Here is a 16,211-nt window from a genome sequence, read left to right on the forward strand (position 1 = left end):
TAAGCACAGTGTTTTCCATGTTGTCTCCAAGCCTTTGTCTCGTAGGAGACATTCTACTCCTTTACTAACATTGTCACTCTGTTGTCCTAATGTCACCTCTACTGAAACAGAACTCAGTATCACCTCCTCAAACACAGGTCCCCTTCTGACTCTCCATGGCTATCATCCTGCCATAGTGGCCTAGAACTCATTCCTTAGAACTCTGGGAGAATGTGTAAAACACACATGTGTTAGCCTAAATAATGGCAACCCCTCCCCCGCCAAAAGAGCCATGCCCTAATCCACAGAACCTGTGAATGTGTTGGTAAATGTGGTGACTCTACAGATATGGCTACATTAAGGGTCTTGAGTTGGGAAGACATCCTGGATTATCCAAGGGACCCAAAGTAATCTCAAGAGGAAGGCGGCAGGGTCAGAGTCAGAGAGAGATCTGAAGGTGCTAAGCTGCTGACTTTGAAGATGGAGGAAGGAGCTAAGAGCCAAGGAGTGGGAGCAGCATCTAGGAGATGGAAAGGCAAGGAAATAGATTCTCCCCTAGAATCTTCAGAAATAACACGGCTCTAATAACACCTCGGTTATACCCATTTTGGAGTCCCGACTTCCGGAACTGTTAGATAAATTTATGTGCTTTAAGCCTTTAAGCTTTTTTTATAGCAGCATTAGGAAATGAATAAAGCACAACTCAGAGTTCCTCCACCCAAAGGGCAAGCGAGCCGGGGTGTTTATATATTGCCTATGAGTCATTGGCTGAGGGCTGCTGGGTGTGGGCTGTCAATTCTTCAGCTGTCAGATGAAGGGAGATACACGCTTCAGAAGCAGTCAGAAGTCAGCCAGAGCTAAGACTTCAGGGACATGGACGGGGCACCAACAGAACCTGCCACAATGTGCCCTTCACCTGCTCTTCCTGTCTGATCTGCCTCCACTATCATCTCCCCTTTGGACCAACCCTGCCAATCAACCTCCCAGAACCTTACAGATTAATCTTCCCGGAACAGGGAGAGCCTGAAGTGGGTTTCTCCCTTTCTCAAACATCTTCAATGCTTCCATAAGGAAAGACCTTTACAAAAGGGAGCCGAGAGGTCAAAATAATAACACCCAAGGCTGGATCCCCTGATACTTTCATCTTGATCCTTGAACTTTTAAATGTGGGCCTGCAGGAGGGAGAGCAGATGTGCTTAGGTATCTGTTGTTTACAGAGTTCCAGGCTTGGCATATTAATCTTTGGAGCCTTGAAATATAGATCCCTTAGGTCTGCATCCCTCAGAATAGCAGCAACACCATGAGGAAGTGAGAAAATTGATTTGAAAATGGAGAAGGTTAATTAAAGGAAACATTGAAGATGTGAGGTTGTCAATTGACAGGAGCCTGAGAAACTGAGTTCTGCCCATTTGCGGAATGTCACACATATATTTAGATGAACCCAGAATTTAAGAGACCTAATAGCGGATATAACTTCCGTGCACCAAAGCAAGGACGCGTCCCCCCTTCCTGCTCCGCCTGCCCTAGTGGGAAGTGCGAAGGCTTCCGAGCCTTTGTATGGCAGACTGGGGCTCAAATGATTCCCTTAAAATTTGTCCACAATCCTCACACTGATTTTCCCAAGTTATGCTTTGTGCTAGCTATGGGTCCAAACCATAAAGGGTAGAGAAATGAGGGAAAAAAAGAGTTTATACATCTTAAACATATCAAAAATAAATAGGCTTTTAACTGAAAACAGGAAGTGCTGCTGCTGGAGTATTTTTATCCTTGTTTCATAGTAAGGGCGGGGCAGAGCCTAAGAAAGGAAGGAAAGTAGCCTACACTGAGCCCTACACAGGTGCTTGGTTCCCACCGATGCTCTGAGGAAGGGGTTAGTATCTGCACTTTGTAATCGATGAGGCTGGGGTTCAAAGACGTTACATAATTTGATTGATATAATAAAATTAAGAAGTGTTCATTTGGGATTTGAGCCTCAATCTGATTCTAGCATCTGTAGTCTGTCTTATTTATCTCATGCACGACATAACTTACATTTATATAGTGCTTTTCAAAGCATTTTTCTTATGCCCTCTCTAATCTTCATCTGTGAGGCATATTTAATGGGTAAAATTGCAAAGGCTCAGACCTGTTTGTCCCAAAGCGATTCAGCCAGTAAGCAGTGAAGCAGGTCTGAATCATGAGGCTCCGGTCTCGTGGCCTTTCTAGTCTGTTGTGTCCAGACCAGAAGGGGCTGAGTCATGGAGCCTGAACCCAGTTGATAGCAAGCAGTTCATTTCAGAGACTCAGTCTCATCAGAAAAAAAAAACTAAGACATTGTGTTTTTTCTTAATTATTAAAGTAATGGAATCAGCTTAAAGAACATTTGGACAACACAGAAAAGAAGAAAATAAAAATCACCTGTAATATCACACCCCCCCCCCAATAATGGCAGGAATTATTTTGATGCATGTAATAGAGACATATATGTATATTATATTTTTAGAAAAGTAGGATCGTGCTGGCTATAGTTTATAGCAATACCCTGTTTTCTCATTAGCATTTGATGATGATAGTTCCCCAGGTATTTAAGTAATCTTTAACTGCCTATATAACCTAATATCACATGAACATAACCTTAACTTAGTTACACATCCACTTACTGTTGAACATAGATATCATTCCTGGTTGTAAACTATTACTCATCATGCTGCAATTTGGGAATCTAAACATAAAATTTACATATCCAAAAGCAGCACCTGAAAGGGCCAATTTCTCCACCTGGAGTGTTGTTATTTTAAAACTTTTGCAAGATTGATAGCTGCAAAAAAATGTCTTTTAGTTTGCATTTTACAGATGGCAGCCAAGTTGAACTTGCTTCCCCCTGTGTACTTGATCAAATGTTCTGATCCACACACAGTACCAGGTTTGTTTCTGTTCTGCCACAGTCCTCAGAGACCCAGCAGGAGGTAGAAGATGATCAAATATTAAAATAACTCCCCAAACTCCTACATCAAGCCATTTGCCAGCATGAGAGTGTCAGCACCTCCAGACAGGAATGGAGTGTTATTCATCTTTCTTATTCCCAGTTCCAGGCTCTGAGCCAAATACCTGGCAGATTCTCGATACATTCGCTTAAACCATTGCAATAGAACAGGTTCTTACTTCAGGTTTCTAACCTGCTCTGTGACTTTCAACAAGTTAGGTCACCTCTCTGTGCCTCCATGTCTTCAACTATAAGTGAATGGAAACGTGTTGTGACATGCTGAGTGAACTAAATGCTGAAGAAACGCTGCAGCTTCCATACAAAAGGTCTCTATGTGCGTGGGTGCATGTCACCGAGGCGGACTCCTGTCCCGCCCCACAGAAGGTGGCCAATTCCATGTGTATTAGAGACTCGGGCGTACAGTTCCCTCCCACTTTTCGTGCTGATGGACTGTGGTTGGAGCCCATTTCATTTTGTTCCTCTGCCTATTCTCAGAGTCTAGCAGAGTGCGTGGCCCATAGGAACTATCTATGTGGAATGAAGAAAGGAAGGAAATCATTAGTGATCAGGGTATGGGTGAATGGAAAATTAGAGCTGGATGAGATCACCCGAGAGGTCCTCTTCTTGGTTACTGTTTTATTTTTGCAAACATTATGTTAGCATCCTCGCCTTAGACGCACTTGCTAGAATAAATGTAAACAACTAGCCAGGTAAATTTGATTTGATAAAAATTGTCCATATTAAAACATTTTTATTCCTCTATGCTTTGCTTTGTTGTATTATTGGTCATGGCCTTCATGTTTATTAATAAAGAAGGATAGATTTTTCACTTTTAGAAGAAGTATGAAACCGTGATTAGATTACAAATTTATTTTTCAGATGAACTTTGTAACCATATCAAAAGAATGGAGTTATTGTTCCCACTTCCAAAGCTAATTTATTTTTTTCATTTTAATTTTTAATTTAAGTATAGTTGGTGTACAGTATTTTATTAGTTATATTAGTTTCAGGTATACAATATAGTGGTATGATATTTTTAACCTTACAATGTAGTGAGTACTTATGAAGCCAATGAAAACTGGAAAGCATAAATTGTATTCTTTGAAGACCTTTTTTCCCCTAAAAAATGAACATGTTTATTTCAATCTACTAAATATGCATGTTTTTAAAGTTTTACTACTTGGTATACAATCTACAGTATTTCTAAAATTTAAGGAAATTAAACAAATCCTTTCATAACTTTTCGTGTATCATTTACTTGTGTAATTAAAATGACAGACTTCTCATGCTTTTCTCAATTCCCAACTGATTTTCCTAGTTAGAAGAAATTAGTGCCAAAGAAATAAGGCATTTGTTATATAATTGCAGAAGTTATTACAATTTTAAAAGCCTTTGATACAGCCACTTATCTGAGGGACTTAATTCACTGATGAGACCTTTAAAACATTGATAAACATGTTTTTAAATTTAAACATGTTTTTAAATGTCTTAGCATTTCTATTTTGGACTACAACTGTTAAATGCCCAAAATATACTGTGTTGCCAGATTATTATGACCACCCCATCAGTACAAAGAAGTGAATTAGTTATGCAAATAATAATAATAAAACCTTGAGAGTATTTGCTTAGGAAGTTTTCAATATTCAGCATTTTTGGAAGTGTCAATGAAGTACTATGGGGTGGTCATAATAATCTGGCCAGTCATAATAATCTGGCCACTCAGTGTATACTCGTTTTCTCATCTTTAGTAATTCATAATTTTCCCCAATATGTAGCCCACACAGCATTTAGTATACAATAGCTGGACATGGCATGTAATTTATTGGACCTATTATAATACTTTTGACATTTCAGGTTTTATCTCTCTCTGGCTTGGGAGGGAATGGGAGGCAACTGATTGATGTTTCTCTCTTATATTGGTGTTTCTCTCTTCCTCTCCCTTCCTCTCTCTAAAAAGCAATCAAAACATATCCTCTTTGAGGATTAAGAATAAAAAAAGTCAATAAGGTGGCTTCAGTCTCCTCATGCAGTATTGTAGTTTACCATCAAATAGCATTAAATTACAGTCCGACTTTTTCAAGCATGACTCAAAGAAAATCTAGTAGGCCATTGTTAGTGTCTAACGTTCAGATGGGAAGAAACATTCTTGAAATCTGCCTTTCAAAGTCTATTTTCAAGGTTCAGGTTTCAACTCTTTTACGACTTTTTAGAGATAAGTGACTTGTTTCTGATTAATAGGCTTTTCCATGAAGCCTGGAAAGAATTTTAAAATTGTACTTTTAATTATGTGTACATAATTACCATTCATTGATGACCTAAGTTTGTCCTAAGGTAGCCACTGCTTTTAGAGATGGGAAAATGCAGTGAACTCCTTGGTCGTTTTTCATTCCTTTCTGGGGCCAGGAGCTAATAATAGTGCCCATATCTCTTGCAACAGGCCCACAGTTGACTGTTTTACTCAGCTTCCTAATTCCAGTACTTGCCTACAAACCCATGGTCCTTTGGAGTGTCAAGCTAAGACTTTGGTCCGAGCAGAGGGGAGGGGCCCAGGAGGGGGGGGTGGAAACAGCCCTAAGCACAGGCTCCCTGGGTAATTCTCAAGGGAGGAACTTTTATCCTCACATGTGGGGTTTCTGACTTGAAGTCCAGTACTTGTTCTGTATCCTGGTATTTTGCAGTGAGTGGCATAAATACTACTTTGGCACTTGAAAAGATTTTAGGTGGCACAACAAACATTTTTAATGATTATATGCTGACTTTGACATATACTATTAGTCAACATACAAGTATATACTATATACAAGTATATACTATATACAAGTATATAACTTGTATACTAAACCCATGATTTCTCTAAATTTATTACCTAGAACCATCAATGAGGTATTTAAATGAAGGAAAAGTGAATCCACTTTTAAAAAACATTAGGTTAGTAATAATACAGGTAGTCTAACCGAGCCACACTGGTGAGGGCTTCTCTTTATTCTTTTAATTACATGTTTTAGTTTCTCTATAGTTAAAATATGCCAGTAGTAAAAGATAAGACATGGTTTCCTTTCTGAATTGTAAGGAAAAAGATGCTTTATGGATTTTGTGACTTCAATGGAGTAATTGCTTCTCATCCTTCTAATTATTCTATTGGCTTTATTTTTCTTCATAGCACTTGCCATTATATGTCACTATCATACTTGCTATATTTATTGTCTCTTGCCTCCACTAGGCTGTAAGCTGTATGAAGTAGAACTTTGTATTCTTCATGTAGTCTCCCAAGCACCTAGCAAAATGCCCAGCACATAGAAGGTGCGCAGTAAAACATTGTTAAATGAATGTTGATTAGTGACTAAACTTTACAATTACCAAATCCTCTCATTTTTCAAGCTCTACCCATCAGCTATCAGATCTGAAAAACACATACTTGTCAGCCATTTGACTTTTAGCCTGGTCACTGAACCACATAAGCTCTTACAGTTTATGTCTCTGTGTATAAAATGGAGATACCATCAACTCCTAGGGCATTTATGAAAGTAAATGAGGTGACATTCATGAAAGTATCGATCTCTCATTGTAAGCATCTATGTATCTATCCATGTGTCTGTCTATGTTTGAATTAAACCCTGTGGCACAGGATCTGACCCATAGTAAGAGAACCATAACTATTTATTAGCTTATTCATTTTTTATTAATCAATTTTACTACAAAAGTGATTATTTCCTTTCTAGTCATTGGTGACCCTATCTAAAACCAAGGACAATCAATAGATGAAAGCATTGCCTTTAAATGCCTTCACTCTTACCTTTTTTATATCTACAATATGAAGAGGTTTAAAAACATGGTGTTCTCCCAGTGAAGTACATTTAGAGGCCCAAAATAGAACAGTACATTGAGAGACTGATAAGCACTAAAGTTGTCTTTTCTGTTCCTCCTAAAAAGTCAGTTTTGTTTTTTAGATGCTTCTCATATACAGAAAACAGTGTTAGAAAGAGGAAGCATTTGAGTTTTAAAAATATGATTTCTAAGGCACTCTTTATTTTCTCTCCCTCCCTCCACCCTCCTTCCCTCCCTCCCTCTCCTCCTACCTTCCTTCTTTCCTTAACTCTCCTCCCTCCTTTCCTCCCTCCCGCTCCTCCTTCCTTCCTTCTTTCCTTAACTCTCCTCCCTTCCCCCCCCCCCCCATTCTATTTGCAATCACTTTTAGATTATCTTTCAAGTTCAGATTTAACAGAAATGTATTGGCCTGCCTTAGGGACCCAGCACCTTATCAGCAACCTTTTTGTATGTTCCCTCATTTTGGTTCTGCCACAATACAACAAAAGGGGACATGATCCCCTCGTTATGCAGTAAAAGAGACTGAGGTCCTAGAGCAGTTATAGGATGTGCCTGAAGCCACACAGGTGGTAAACCAGAAAGCCAGGGTGATCACACCTGGGTTTTCCCCACTCTAAATTCAAGGCTGTTTTCATTGAGTATTAGTTCCATACTCTAGACTAAAATGGAATTTTTTATTTTGCACATTTAACAGCACCTTTCTTCATTAAGATTTCTACAAGCTGAACAAATTGATTTGCAAGTTATTTATAGAAATCATTTCACCCATCACTGAAAACGGTCTTTGCAGAGCTTTTCACAAATGCACAAAAATATTGCGTGGCAGTTTAATGAAATAGAAAAAAAGAGAAAGAATTATTGGAAACTACCGAGTGTTTATGCATAAACACAGGAAGACATACGTGGGGGCATAGAGACGACTCCCCACTGCACTGCCGGGGCTAACATTTAAGGAGCATGGGCTTTTTTCATCATTTTCCAGGTCCTCTTGAGGCCAGGGCTCCTGACTAGAGCATTTGTCACTCAAATTACAGGGCTCCAAAACAGTCCTGGAACTGGGGTGTTCAGCAAGACAGCTGAAAGTAGCAACTGGTGGGGACCTGAGTCAGACTCAAAGAAGAGAGCAACAGTCAAAGCCAGAGAATACGGTAAGTCTTCAAGTCGCGTGAAAAGGTCAAGGGAACCCCAAATAGGAAGTGAGCCAGGAGATGGAAACCTTGGAAGCTCCAAGGTAAGTTGAGAAACATGGCCTGGGCCACTTTGGACCAGTTGTTTCAGAATGAAGAATGTGACCAGTGTGAGGAAGTCAGAAGCCATTGCCTGATGTGGCTACCCTAATGGATTTCACCTTCCACATGAATCCCTACAGTTTAGTAATGGCTTATAAATCTAAGTAAAATCTATCTACAGATGGGCAAGTACCATCCCATTTTACTCATCCCACACTCAAAGCGGAGTGAGCTGGTTAAACCACCAGACTACCATGAGGGAGTCAATGTGGAACCAGGGTAGAACCCAGCTCTGCAATGCTGTCATCTTGTTGTCTTCAGGGATGGATTTTTTCCAGGTTTCTTATTACATGCTCCCCTAACCATTTGGCTTTCCTAATAGGAGGACCCATGTTCAACAAGTCTGTAAGGATCGCAGCACCCTGGATCCCAAATGTTTATGGTCGCCTCCACCTGTCAGATAGACCCAGGGTTTCACCTTCCTTGGTTTTTTAGTGCTGATGTGCTCAGTAACAGTATGGGTTTGCAAAGTGCTGCTCCCCCCAGCTGCCTGTACTCACTGTATGAGGAAATGTGGGCTGTCTCTCCCTGATCATCACAGAAACTGGTTTTGATCATCTTGGTCAAAAGACATCATCAGGACTTCCCGAATGGAGGTTTGCTCTAAGGATGTCACCCTGGTTCCAGAGGGAGACCCCACTGGGGAGGGGTTCCTCTTCCCTTTGGTGCAGCATCCTAACTTCCATGGGGCAGATCTCAGTTTCCTTTAGTGCAGCGGTTCTCAACCTGTGGGTCGCGACCCCTTTGGGGGTCGAACGACCTTTTCACAGGGGTTGCCTAAATACATCCTGCATATCAGATATTTACATTACGATTCATAACAGTAGCAAAATTGCAGTCATGAAGTAGGAATGAAAATAATTTTATGGTTGGGGGTCACAACATGAGGAACTGTATTTAAAGGGCCAGAAGGTTGAGAACCACTGTTTTAGTGCAAACCACCCAGTTGATTCAGTCTTTCTCCTCGGCTTTGGAAACTTGAGTAAATGACACAGAAAGTGAAGGAAAAATCCTTGAATCTGATTTGGCCCCATAGGGTGACTGCCCATCAGTTTCTGCTTCCCAGAATCCCAAAAGAACCAATGCCGATTGTTTCTAGACATTATTCTTGATTTTCTCTTAACCCAGTGAGTTCCCCCATTTCTTTCCAATGAATTTCCATCTTCACATTAGCCAGAAAGTTTCTTTTCTCTGTAACCAGAGAATTCTAAGGGCTACCCTCCAAGGGGAGATGGTGAGTAGTCAGACACAGGAAGGAACTGCCAAGAAGCAGGAGAAAACACGTAGGTGTGAGCAGCCCATATTGCCCTGGTGTCTTGGGCATCAGATCACAAACAGCTTTCTTAAGTGTGCTCCCCCCAAATGTTCCTAAATGCCCCCATTTAACCTCAGGAAAGCCTCCCTGTCTGTATAAATTCCAGTTCTGCTTGCTCTCAGCTACATTTCCATCACCCTGTGCCATGGTCCTTGCTACTCAGAGGCTCTAATTGGAAGCCTCCAATTAGTAAAAGTGGGAAAATGAACTAAGCATTGCTTAATTAATGAACTCTGGTTGGCCACATCTTTCATGAAAAAATAAAAAGCATTTCTTGCAGATTTAGCAAAACATTTAGAGCACAATTTCCAGGCAGGATACCGACTGCTGAATGTGTAATGCAGGTCACTTGATCAGAATGGCTTCATGTGACCAGACCAAGTGGCCATCACCTTCTTGGACCCTTCCATTTCCAAAAGAACAGTGAGCTCAGCTCCTCTGTGCCCTTCCAAATACAGCTCGGCATTCATGCCATCTCCCTGGAACCTTCTCAATTTCAGGAGCCGAGGCAATCACTCCTCGCCCTTTGCTCCAGTTGCACTCTATGCATGGACACCTGTGTTCCTCACTCTCCAGTTTTGTAGTGGCTCATGTCCATCCATCTTTCCCACTAGCCTGTAAACTCTTCTCTCAGTGTTTTCACCGCAGTGCTTACTCTGGTGTCTGGCATACAGTAGACATTCAGTAGTTAATGTATTGTTCTTTAAAGTGATTTGCTCCCCTCCCGGTGGCAAATGCCCTGCACTAGAATTTCATATCAGCCTCACACTAAAAAAGAGGGTTGTAAAGCTGACTGTTCATTGTGGGCTCCTTGCTTTACTGCAACCTTAGCTCATCTGCATTTATTTTTTAGAAACAGCTGTTTTCGGTTTGGTTCGGTTTTGCTTTTTAATCCATCTCACTCCAAGACAGTACAGCCAATCAATACAGATATAAAGTAGAAAGAATGGAAAATGGATGCAAGCCATTACTTTTTCTGTGGTTTCCCTTTTGGCCCTGTTTTCAAAAACCTTTCATATCTTCCACCACCTGCTTAGAATAAGTACAAATTCGTTTAAACAGTTACATATTTTAAGATCAACTAAATGAGTCTCTTTGATCCCAATTAACGATGCCAGGCTCATTCTTAAGGTGCATTTGTGTTTGCTTCTGCTGTGTGTGTCCTGCTCCCTGCGCTGCTGACGTGTCACACCAGATAATGTACCGGTGTGACATGGAAATGGGCCTTTCTTTAGGGTATTCTGCTTCCTCTGTCCACAGGGGAAGCTGTTCCACTTGTGGGGTGTGATATTAAAGTGTGTTTCCCTTTGGCATTTTAGTTAAAACTTATAGGAAGGATAACAGCTATAAAGAGAGGTTTGCTATTTGAGGAAACTGGCATCTTTCTCCCTTCTAGTATTCATTCACAATTTAATTCATTCTGGCCCATTGGGGTTTACAGAATGGCCCAGGTGTTTGCACAGGGCTACCTAAATTTTGTGTGCAACTGTCTGCTACCAGTACAGAGAAGAATGCTGAATGACACTTCATGAGTGCTGCTTTAGACGCTGAGAAGCTTACTCCGGGCCCAGCAAACATTTCGGGATAAATATTTATCACTGCAAGTCAGCATTGTTAAAGTTAGAATCTCACCTCACATAAAGCACTTCCATGATGCAGGATAATGAGCTTTAGAGGCCCCTATCTAAGGTCCCAGTTCCAATTAGTGTGTGCCAGAGAGAACTGGATGAGAAATGTCAACAGCACAATAAAGCTGGCGGATTGGGCAGGAGAAATGATGATAAATCACCCTAGCAGAACCCATCAATCAGGGCCTGTTTCTGTTGCATGAAGGAGTTGTTTTGGCAAACTAGTATTTGTCATTCCCTCTGAAATATCCTCCAAGCATAATGTACTATTTCACAGTAGAAGGTTGACTGAATGAGTCTCTGGAGAATACAGCTAAATGATCTCCCCACTCAATAATCTGTAGATCATCAATATGTGTTTGTGGTGTTTGTGATATTTGTGCTAACTGAGAAGAAAGATACTAGCCACACATCCTATTGTTATATCAGGGGGTTCAATTACTACCCACCCCCCTTTTTTAATGGTTGTGCTATATAGAGAGTGTCTTGCATCCAAAACTTTTATTAGCTAAGCAGTATGAACCAGGGACAAAGGAAAATGGAGATACCAAAATCCCAGTGAGACCCAGTTTCTCCTCTGGACCATGGATGGTTTTCTGCATTGTATCCCAGACTCCACCTGGGTCAAACAATAATAATTCCTGCCTTCTTGGAGATTATTTTCTAGAGGAGGAGTTCAGAAAGTAAACAATATAAAATGAGTAAATTAGATAGTATGCTAGCAGGTGACGGGGCTATAGATGCACAGTATCTCAGCACAGAGCAGGTACTGAGATCCATTGGCTATCTGGGGTAAAAAGCATTCTAGAGAGGAAGATCAAGGTCAAGACCCTGAAGTATAGTGGGAGAAACATGAGCAAGAACAGATGAGATCAGAGAGGAAAGGTGGGGGTGGATGGCCCTTATAGATCTGGAGGGTCTCACATTTGCAGGACCCTGTGGTAATAAGAATGATACCATTTATTATGACACTAGAGGCCTGGTGCACACAATTCATGCTCAGGGAAGTGTGTGTGTGTCCCTCAGCCAAGCCTGCACCCTCTTCAATCTGGGACCCCTCGAGGGATGTCCAACTGCAGTCGGACATTCCTCTCACAATCCAGGACTGCTGCCTCCCAAACGCTAGCCTGATTGCCCCTAACCGCTTCTGCCTGCCAGCCTGATCACCACCTAACCACTCCCCTGCCAGCCTGATCGACACCTAACTGCTCCCCTGCCTGCCTGATTGCCCCTAACTGCCCTCCCCTGCCGGCCTGGTCACCTCTAACTGCCCTCCCTTGCCAGCCTGGTTGCCCCTAACTGTCCTACCCTTCAGGCTTGTTCCTCTCCAAATGCCCTCCCCTACAGGCCTGGTCCCCCCCAACTGCCCTCCCCTGCAGACCTGGTCCCGCCCAACTGCCCTCCCCTGTAGGTCTGGTCCCCCCCAACTGCCCTCCCCTGCAGGCCTAATTGCCCCCAACTGCCTTCCCCTGTGGGCCATCTTGTGGCAGCCATCTTGTGGCCACATAGGGGCAGCCATCTTGTGTGTTGGAGTGATGGTCATTTTGCATACTGGGTGTGACTAATTAGCATATCATGGCTAATTAGCATATACCTCTCTAATTTGTGTTGGAGTGATGATCAATTTGCATACTGGCCATGACTAATTAGCATATCTGGTTGTGACTAATTGGCATGTCTGGGCTAATTACCATACCCCTCTCTTATTATCTAGGATGCCATGTCCCCAATGGGCTAGGCACCTTGCAAACATATCTCAGGCTTCCAGCAACCCTATGAGGAAGGCATTTTTATTTCTATTTTATAGATAAGGCTGTTATGGAAGTTCAAAAACACTTGGTCTAAGACAGGGGTGGGCAAACTTTTTGACTCGAGGGCCACAATGGGTTCTTAAACTGGACCGGAGGGCCGGAACAAAAGCATGGATGGAGTGTTTGTGTGAACTAATATAAATTCAAAGTAAACATCATTACATAAAAGGGTACGGTCTTTTTTTTTTTTTTTTTTTTTTTTTTAGTTTTATTCATTTCAAACGGGCCGGATCTGGCCCGCGGGCCATAGTTTGCCCACAGCTGGTCTAAGAGGTAAACTTGGGGAAGGGGAGAAGGAAACAGGTGAAGCAATGATCTGGGAGATGAAATCACCAGAATTCGGTGCCTTTTCAGACCTGGGCAGTGAGCATGAGGCTCTCGGCATGACTCCAAGCCTCTGCTGGATGCTGGAATGATTAACCAAGAAAGGAAATGTGGAGGAAAGAATGGGTCTGGGTGGAGGAGTAGAAAGGATAAATCACAGTGCGTTTCAGTTTTGAATACTTTTATTTTGAGACACTTGAGGAAAATACAGAGGGTAGTAAACAGGTTGGATAAGGAATGGCTTTTGCAAGATCTCTGTCCTTACTTTTGTTCTTAGCAGTTTCTTCCTTTCATTAGGATTCTTAAGATTTTAGTTTCTTGCTTTAGCTGGTTTGGCTCAGTGGATAGAGCGTCAGCCTGCAGACCAAAGGGTCAAGGGCACATTCCCGGGGTTGTGGCTCGATCCCCAGTAGGGGGCGAGCAGGACGCAGCCAATCAATGATTCTCTCTCATCATTGATGTTTCTATCTCTCTCTCACTCTCCCTTCCTCTCTGAAATCAATAATAATAATACATTTTTTAATCAAAATTTAGTTTCTCTTTTTACATGATAACTCATTTAGGTTGTTTTTAAATAGCAGGGAAATCGAGTTACTTCTCACTAGTAGAGGCATCTAACAAAAAAAGAACAAAGATTTATTAGCTGAAAGAACAGATCTCAATTCTACAAGTGTAGAAGTACCTGATCTTGATTAATTTGTACAAAGTGCTTTATTTTATATATTCTAAGAAAAGAATGAAATTATTGTTTGAGTAGCTCTGAGAATGCGCACATAAATAGCACCTGTCATGGTGGACACACTGTACTCCCTAATAGATAAAGTGTCCTGGACAAAGAACAGAGCCCCACTTAGGAGCCATTCACTGTCTGAAACCATGAAAGGGCCCACGTGGTGTAACCTCGGGGGTAAGGACGCGATGTCCTGCATTGAACAAAACTGAATGGTTTCCTTTGCCCTTTAGAGGAAAAAAATCTGGTAGGGAAGAGAAAGTGCTTATTTTATTACTGGTACATGCTGTTCCCATGAATTGTTGGAAATAAATATATACTCTCTACACTGCTGGGCTTTAATTCATTTACATTCCCTTTGTAATCAAAAATTTTAAATCTCTGCACTAAAAATGATGTATCCTGTATAGTTCCATGAACGCAGCTAAAAAATCATTTGTTTTGAGACTTGGACCTACTCTGGTCCTTAACCACTGTAGATCTCAGTTTCCTCACTTTTTTTTTTTTTACATTTAATTGAGGAAACAAAACAAGGTTCCCTCTACCTGATTTGGAAATAATGGGACTTCTTAAGATGTGCCATTGAAGGGTTCTGGGGAGAAAGCATTCTATTATAAAATATTTTTTAAAACTAACCATTTGTCATTTGCTTACCATTGAATGCATATAAGTCCTATCATTATCCTCACATTTCACAGATGAGGAGACTGAAGCCCGATGAGGTTAAATGGTTTGCCCAGCATCTCATAGCTGGTGTGTTTCCGTATCAGGCTCATGCCTACTTTTGCCTGAGGACCTTAAGAGAACTCTACAACCAGTTCATTTTAATTTCAGTCTGTCAAGGCTGCAGTAGACTGTTTCTTTCTTCTCACAATGACACCAACACCACCCAGGCCAGAAACCTGGCTTCACAGGTGACATCCCCTCGTGCTAATCCCAAATCCAGTGGGTTGGCAGTCATTGATTTCTTCTCATCCCCACCGCCTCCACATGAATCCAAGCCACCTCACTTTCTCCTGGACAGCAGCAGCACTTCTAAACAAAACCCCTGCATCTGTTCTTGTGCCTCTCCAATCCCCTTTCCCCACAGCCATGTTTTGACAGATTATGTCATTCCCCTGCCATTGCCTCGCACTGGCTTTCCTCAAGCGCAGGTGGGTCAGATACCAGCAAGAGCGAGAGCCTGCAGTGTCAACAGCCACACACCAGGCAGCCTCCATGTTCTGGGAGGAGGATGGTGTATCTTTAAATCGGAGAACTAGGTGTTTGAATCTCAGGTGCGTTGGTTTTCTAGGGCTGCCATAACGTAGTACCACAACGGGGTGGCCTAAAACCACAGCATTTATTCTCTCACATTCTGGAGCCTAGAGGTCTGAAATCAAGGTGTCAGCAGGACCATGCTCCCTCCATAGGCTCTGGGGAAGAACCCTTCCTTGCCTCTTCCTACCTCCTGATGGATGTCAGCAGCCCTTGGATTCCTGGGCTTATAGCTGCATCACTCCATCCCCTGCCTTTGTCTCCATCTGGCCTTCTTCTGTGTGTGTGCCCTCTACATCACAATCTCTCTCCTTATAAGAACACCCTAATCCAGGATGACTTCATCATCACCTAATGACAGCTGCAAAGTCTCTATTCCAAATAAGGTCACGTTCGTAGGTACCAGGGATTAGGACTTCAGTGTATCTTTTGTGGGGACACAATTCAGCCCAGAATAGCAGGTTTGCCCCCTGACTTTGCACTTCTTTGAACTTTGGATTTCTCACTTATACAACAGGAATACCAATATCTAATTTGGGGGGTTAGGGTGAACAATCATTGAGACAACACATGTAAAGTACTTATCACAGTACCTGTCTCATAGAGACCACTCAGTAAGTGGCAGCTATGTTGATTCCAGACTTCTTCCTTTAAAAATTCCCTGTAAACTAATCTCTAAGGGTACCAAAGAACGTGCCATTTAAAGAACCCCCGCATCAGATCCCTTGTAAAATAGAGCAAATAAGTGTCCCTAATTTATGTTTTTATTCTGACTTCTGTATGTTAAATCTCCTTATGCTAGGAAACATGGTCTTTCATACAACAAAACAAATTGCAAACTCAAAAGGTTGGTTTACCCGGGGATGCTAATCAGACTAAGCTCGCAGAGAAATCGAATGAGGAAACCCATCCAACCTCCTTACCAGGTCACAACCCTTCAAGGGGAGGAGCCACAGTGCCCAGGATGGCAGATGCTTCTAAGATCAGCCCTGACAGTCTGTTGCTTCCAGCTGTCCGGCTGCTTATTAGAAGGAGAGACTAGATTGGGCGGGGGGGGGGGGGGGAAATCTGCCCCTGTTTGCAAATTCAGA

The 16,211-nt window shown here is 42.0% G+C and overlaps 1 protein-coding gene across 1 annotated transcript in view; it reads left to right on the plus strand.

The window, feature by feature from the left end:
• Window positions 1-16,211, plus strand: part of SLC24A2 (solute carrier family 24 member 2) — a 219,735-nt gene that overhangs the window by 68,039 nt on the left and 135,485 nt on the right. Inside the window, exon 3 of the mRNA XM_081104263.1 lies at window positions 7,801-7,914. Within this exon, the coding sequence (XP_080960389.1) occupies window positions 7,801-7,914 (114 nt within the window). The remainder of the gene's footprint in view (window positions 1-7,800; window positions 7,915-16,211) is intronic.

The sequence above is a fragment of the Myotis nattereri genome, assembly GCF_964212035.1.
Source record: "Myotis nattereri genome assembly, chromosome: 12".
NCBI classification, from domain to species: Eukaryota; Metazoa; Chordata; class Mammalia; order Chiroptera; family Vespertilionidae; genus Myotis; species Myotis nattereri.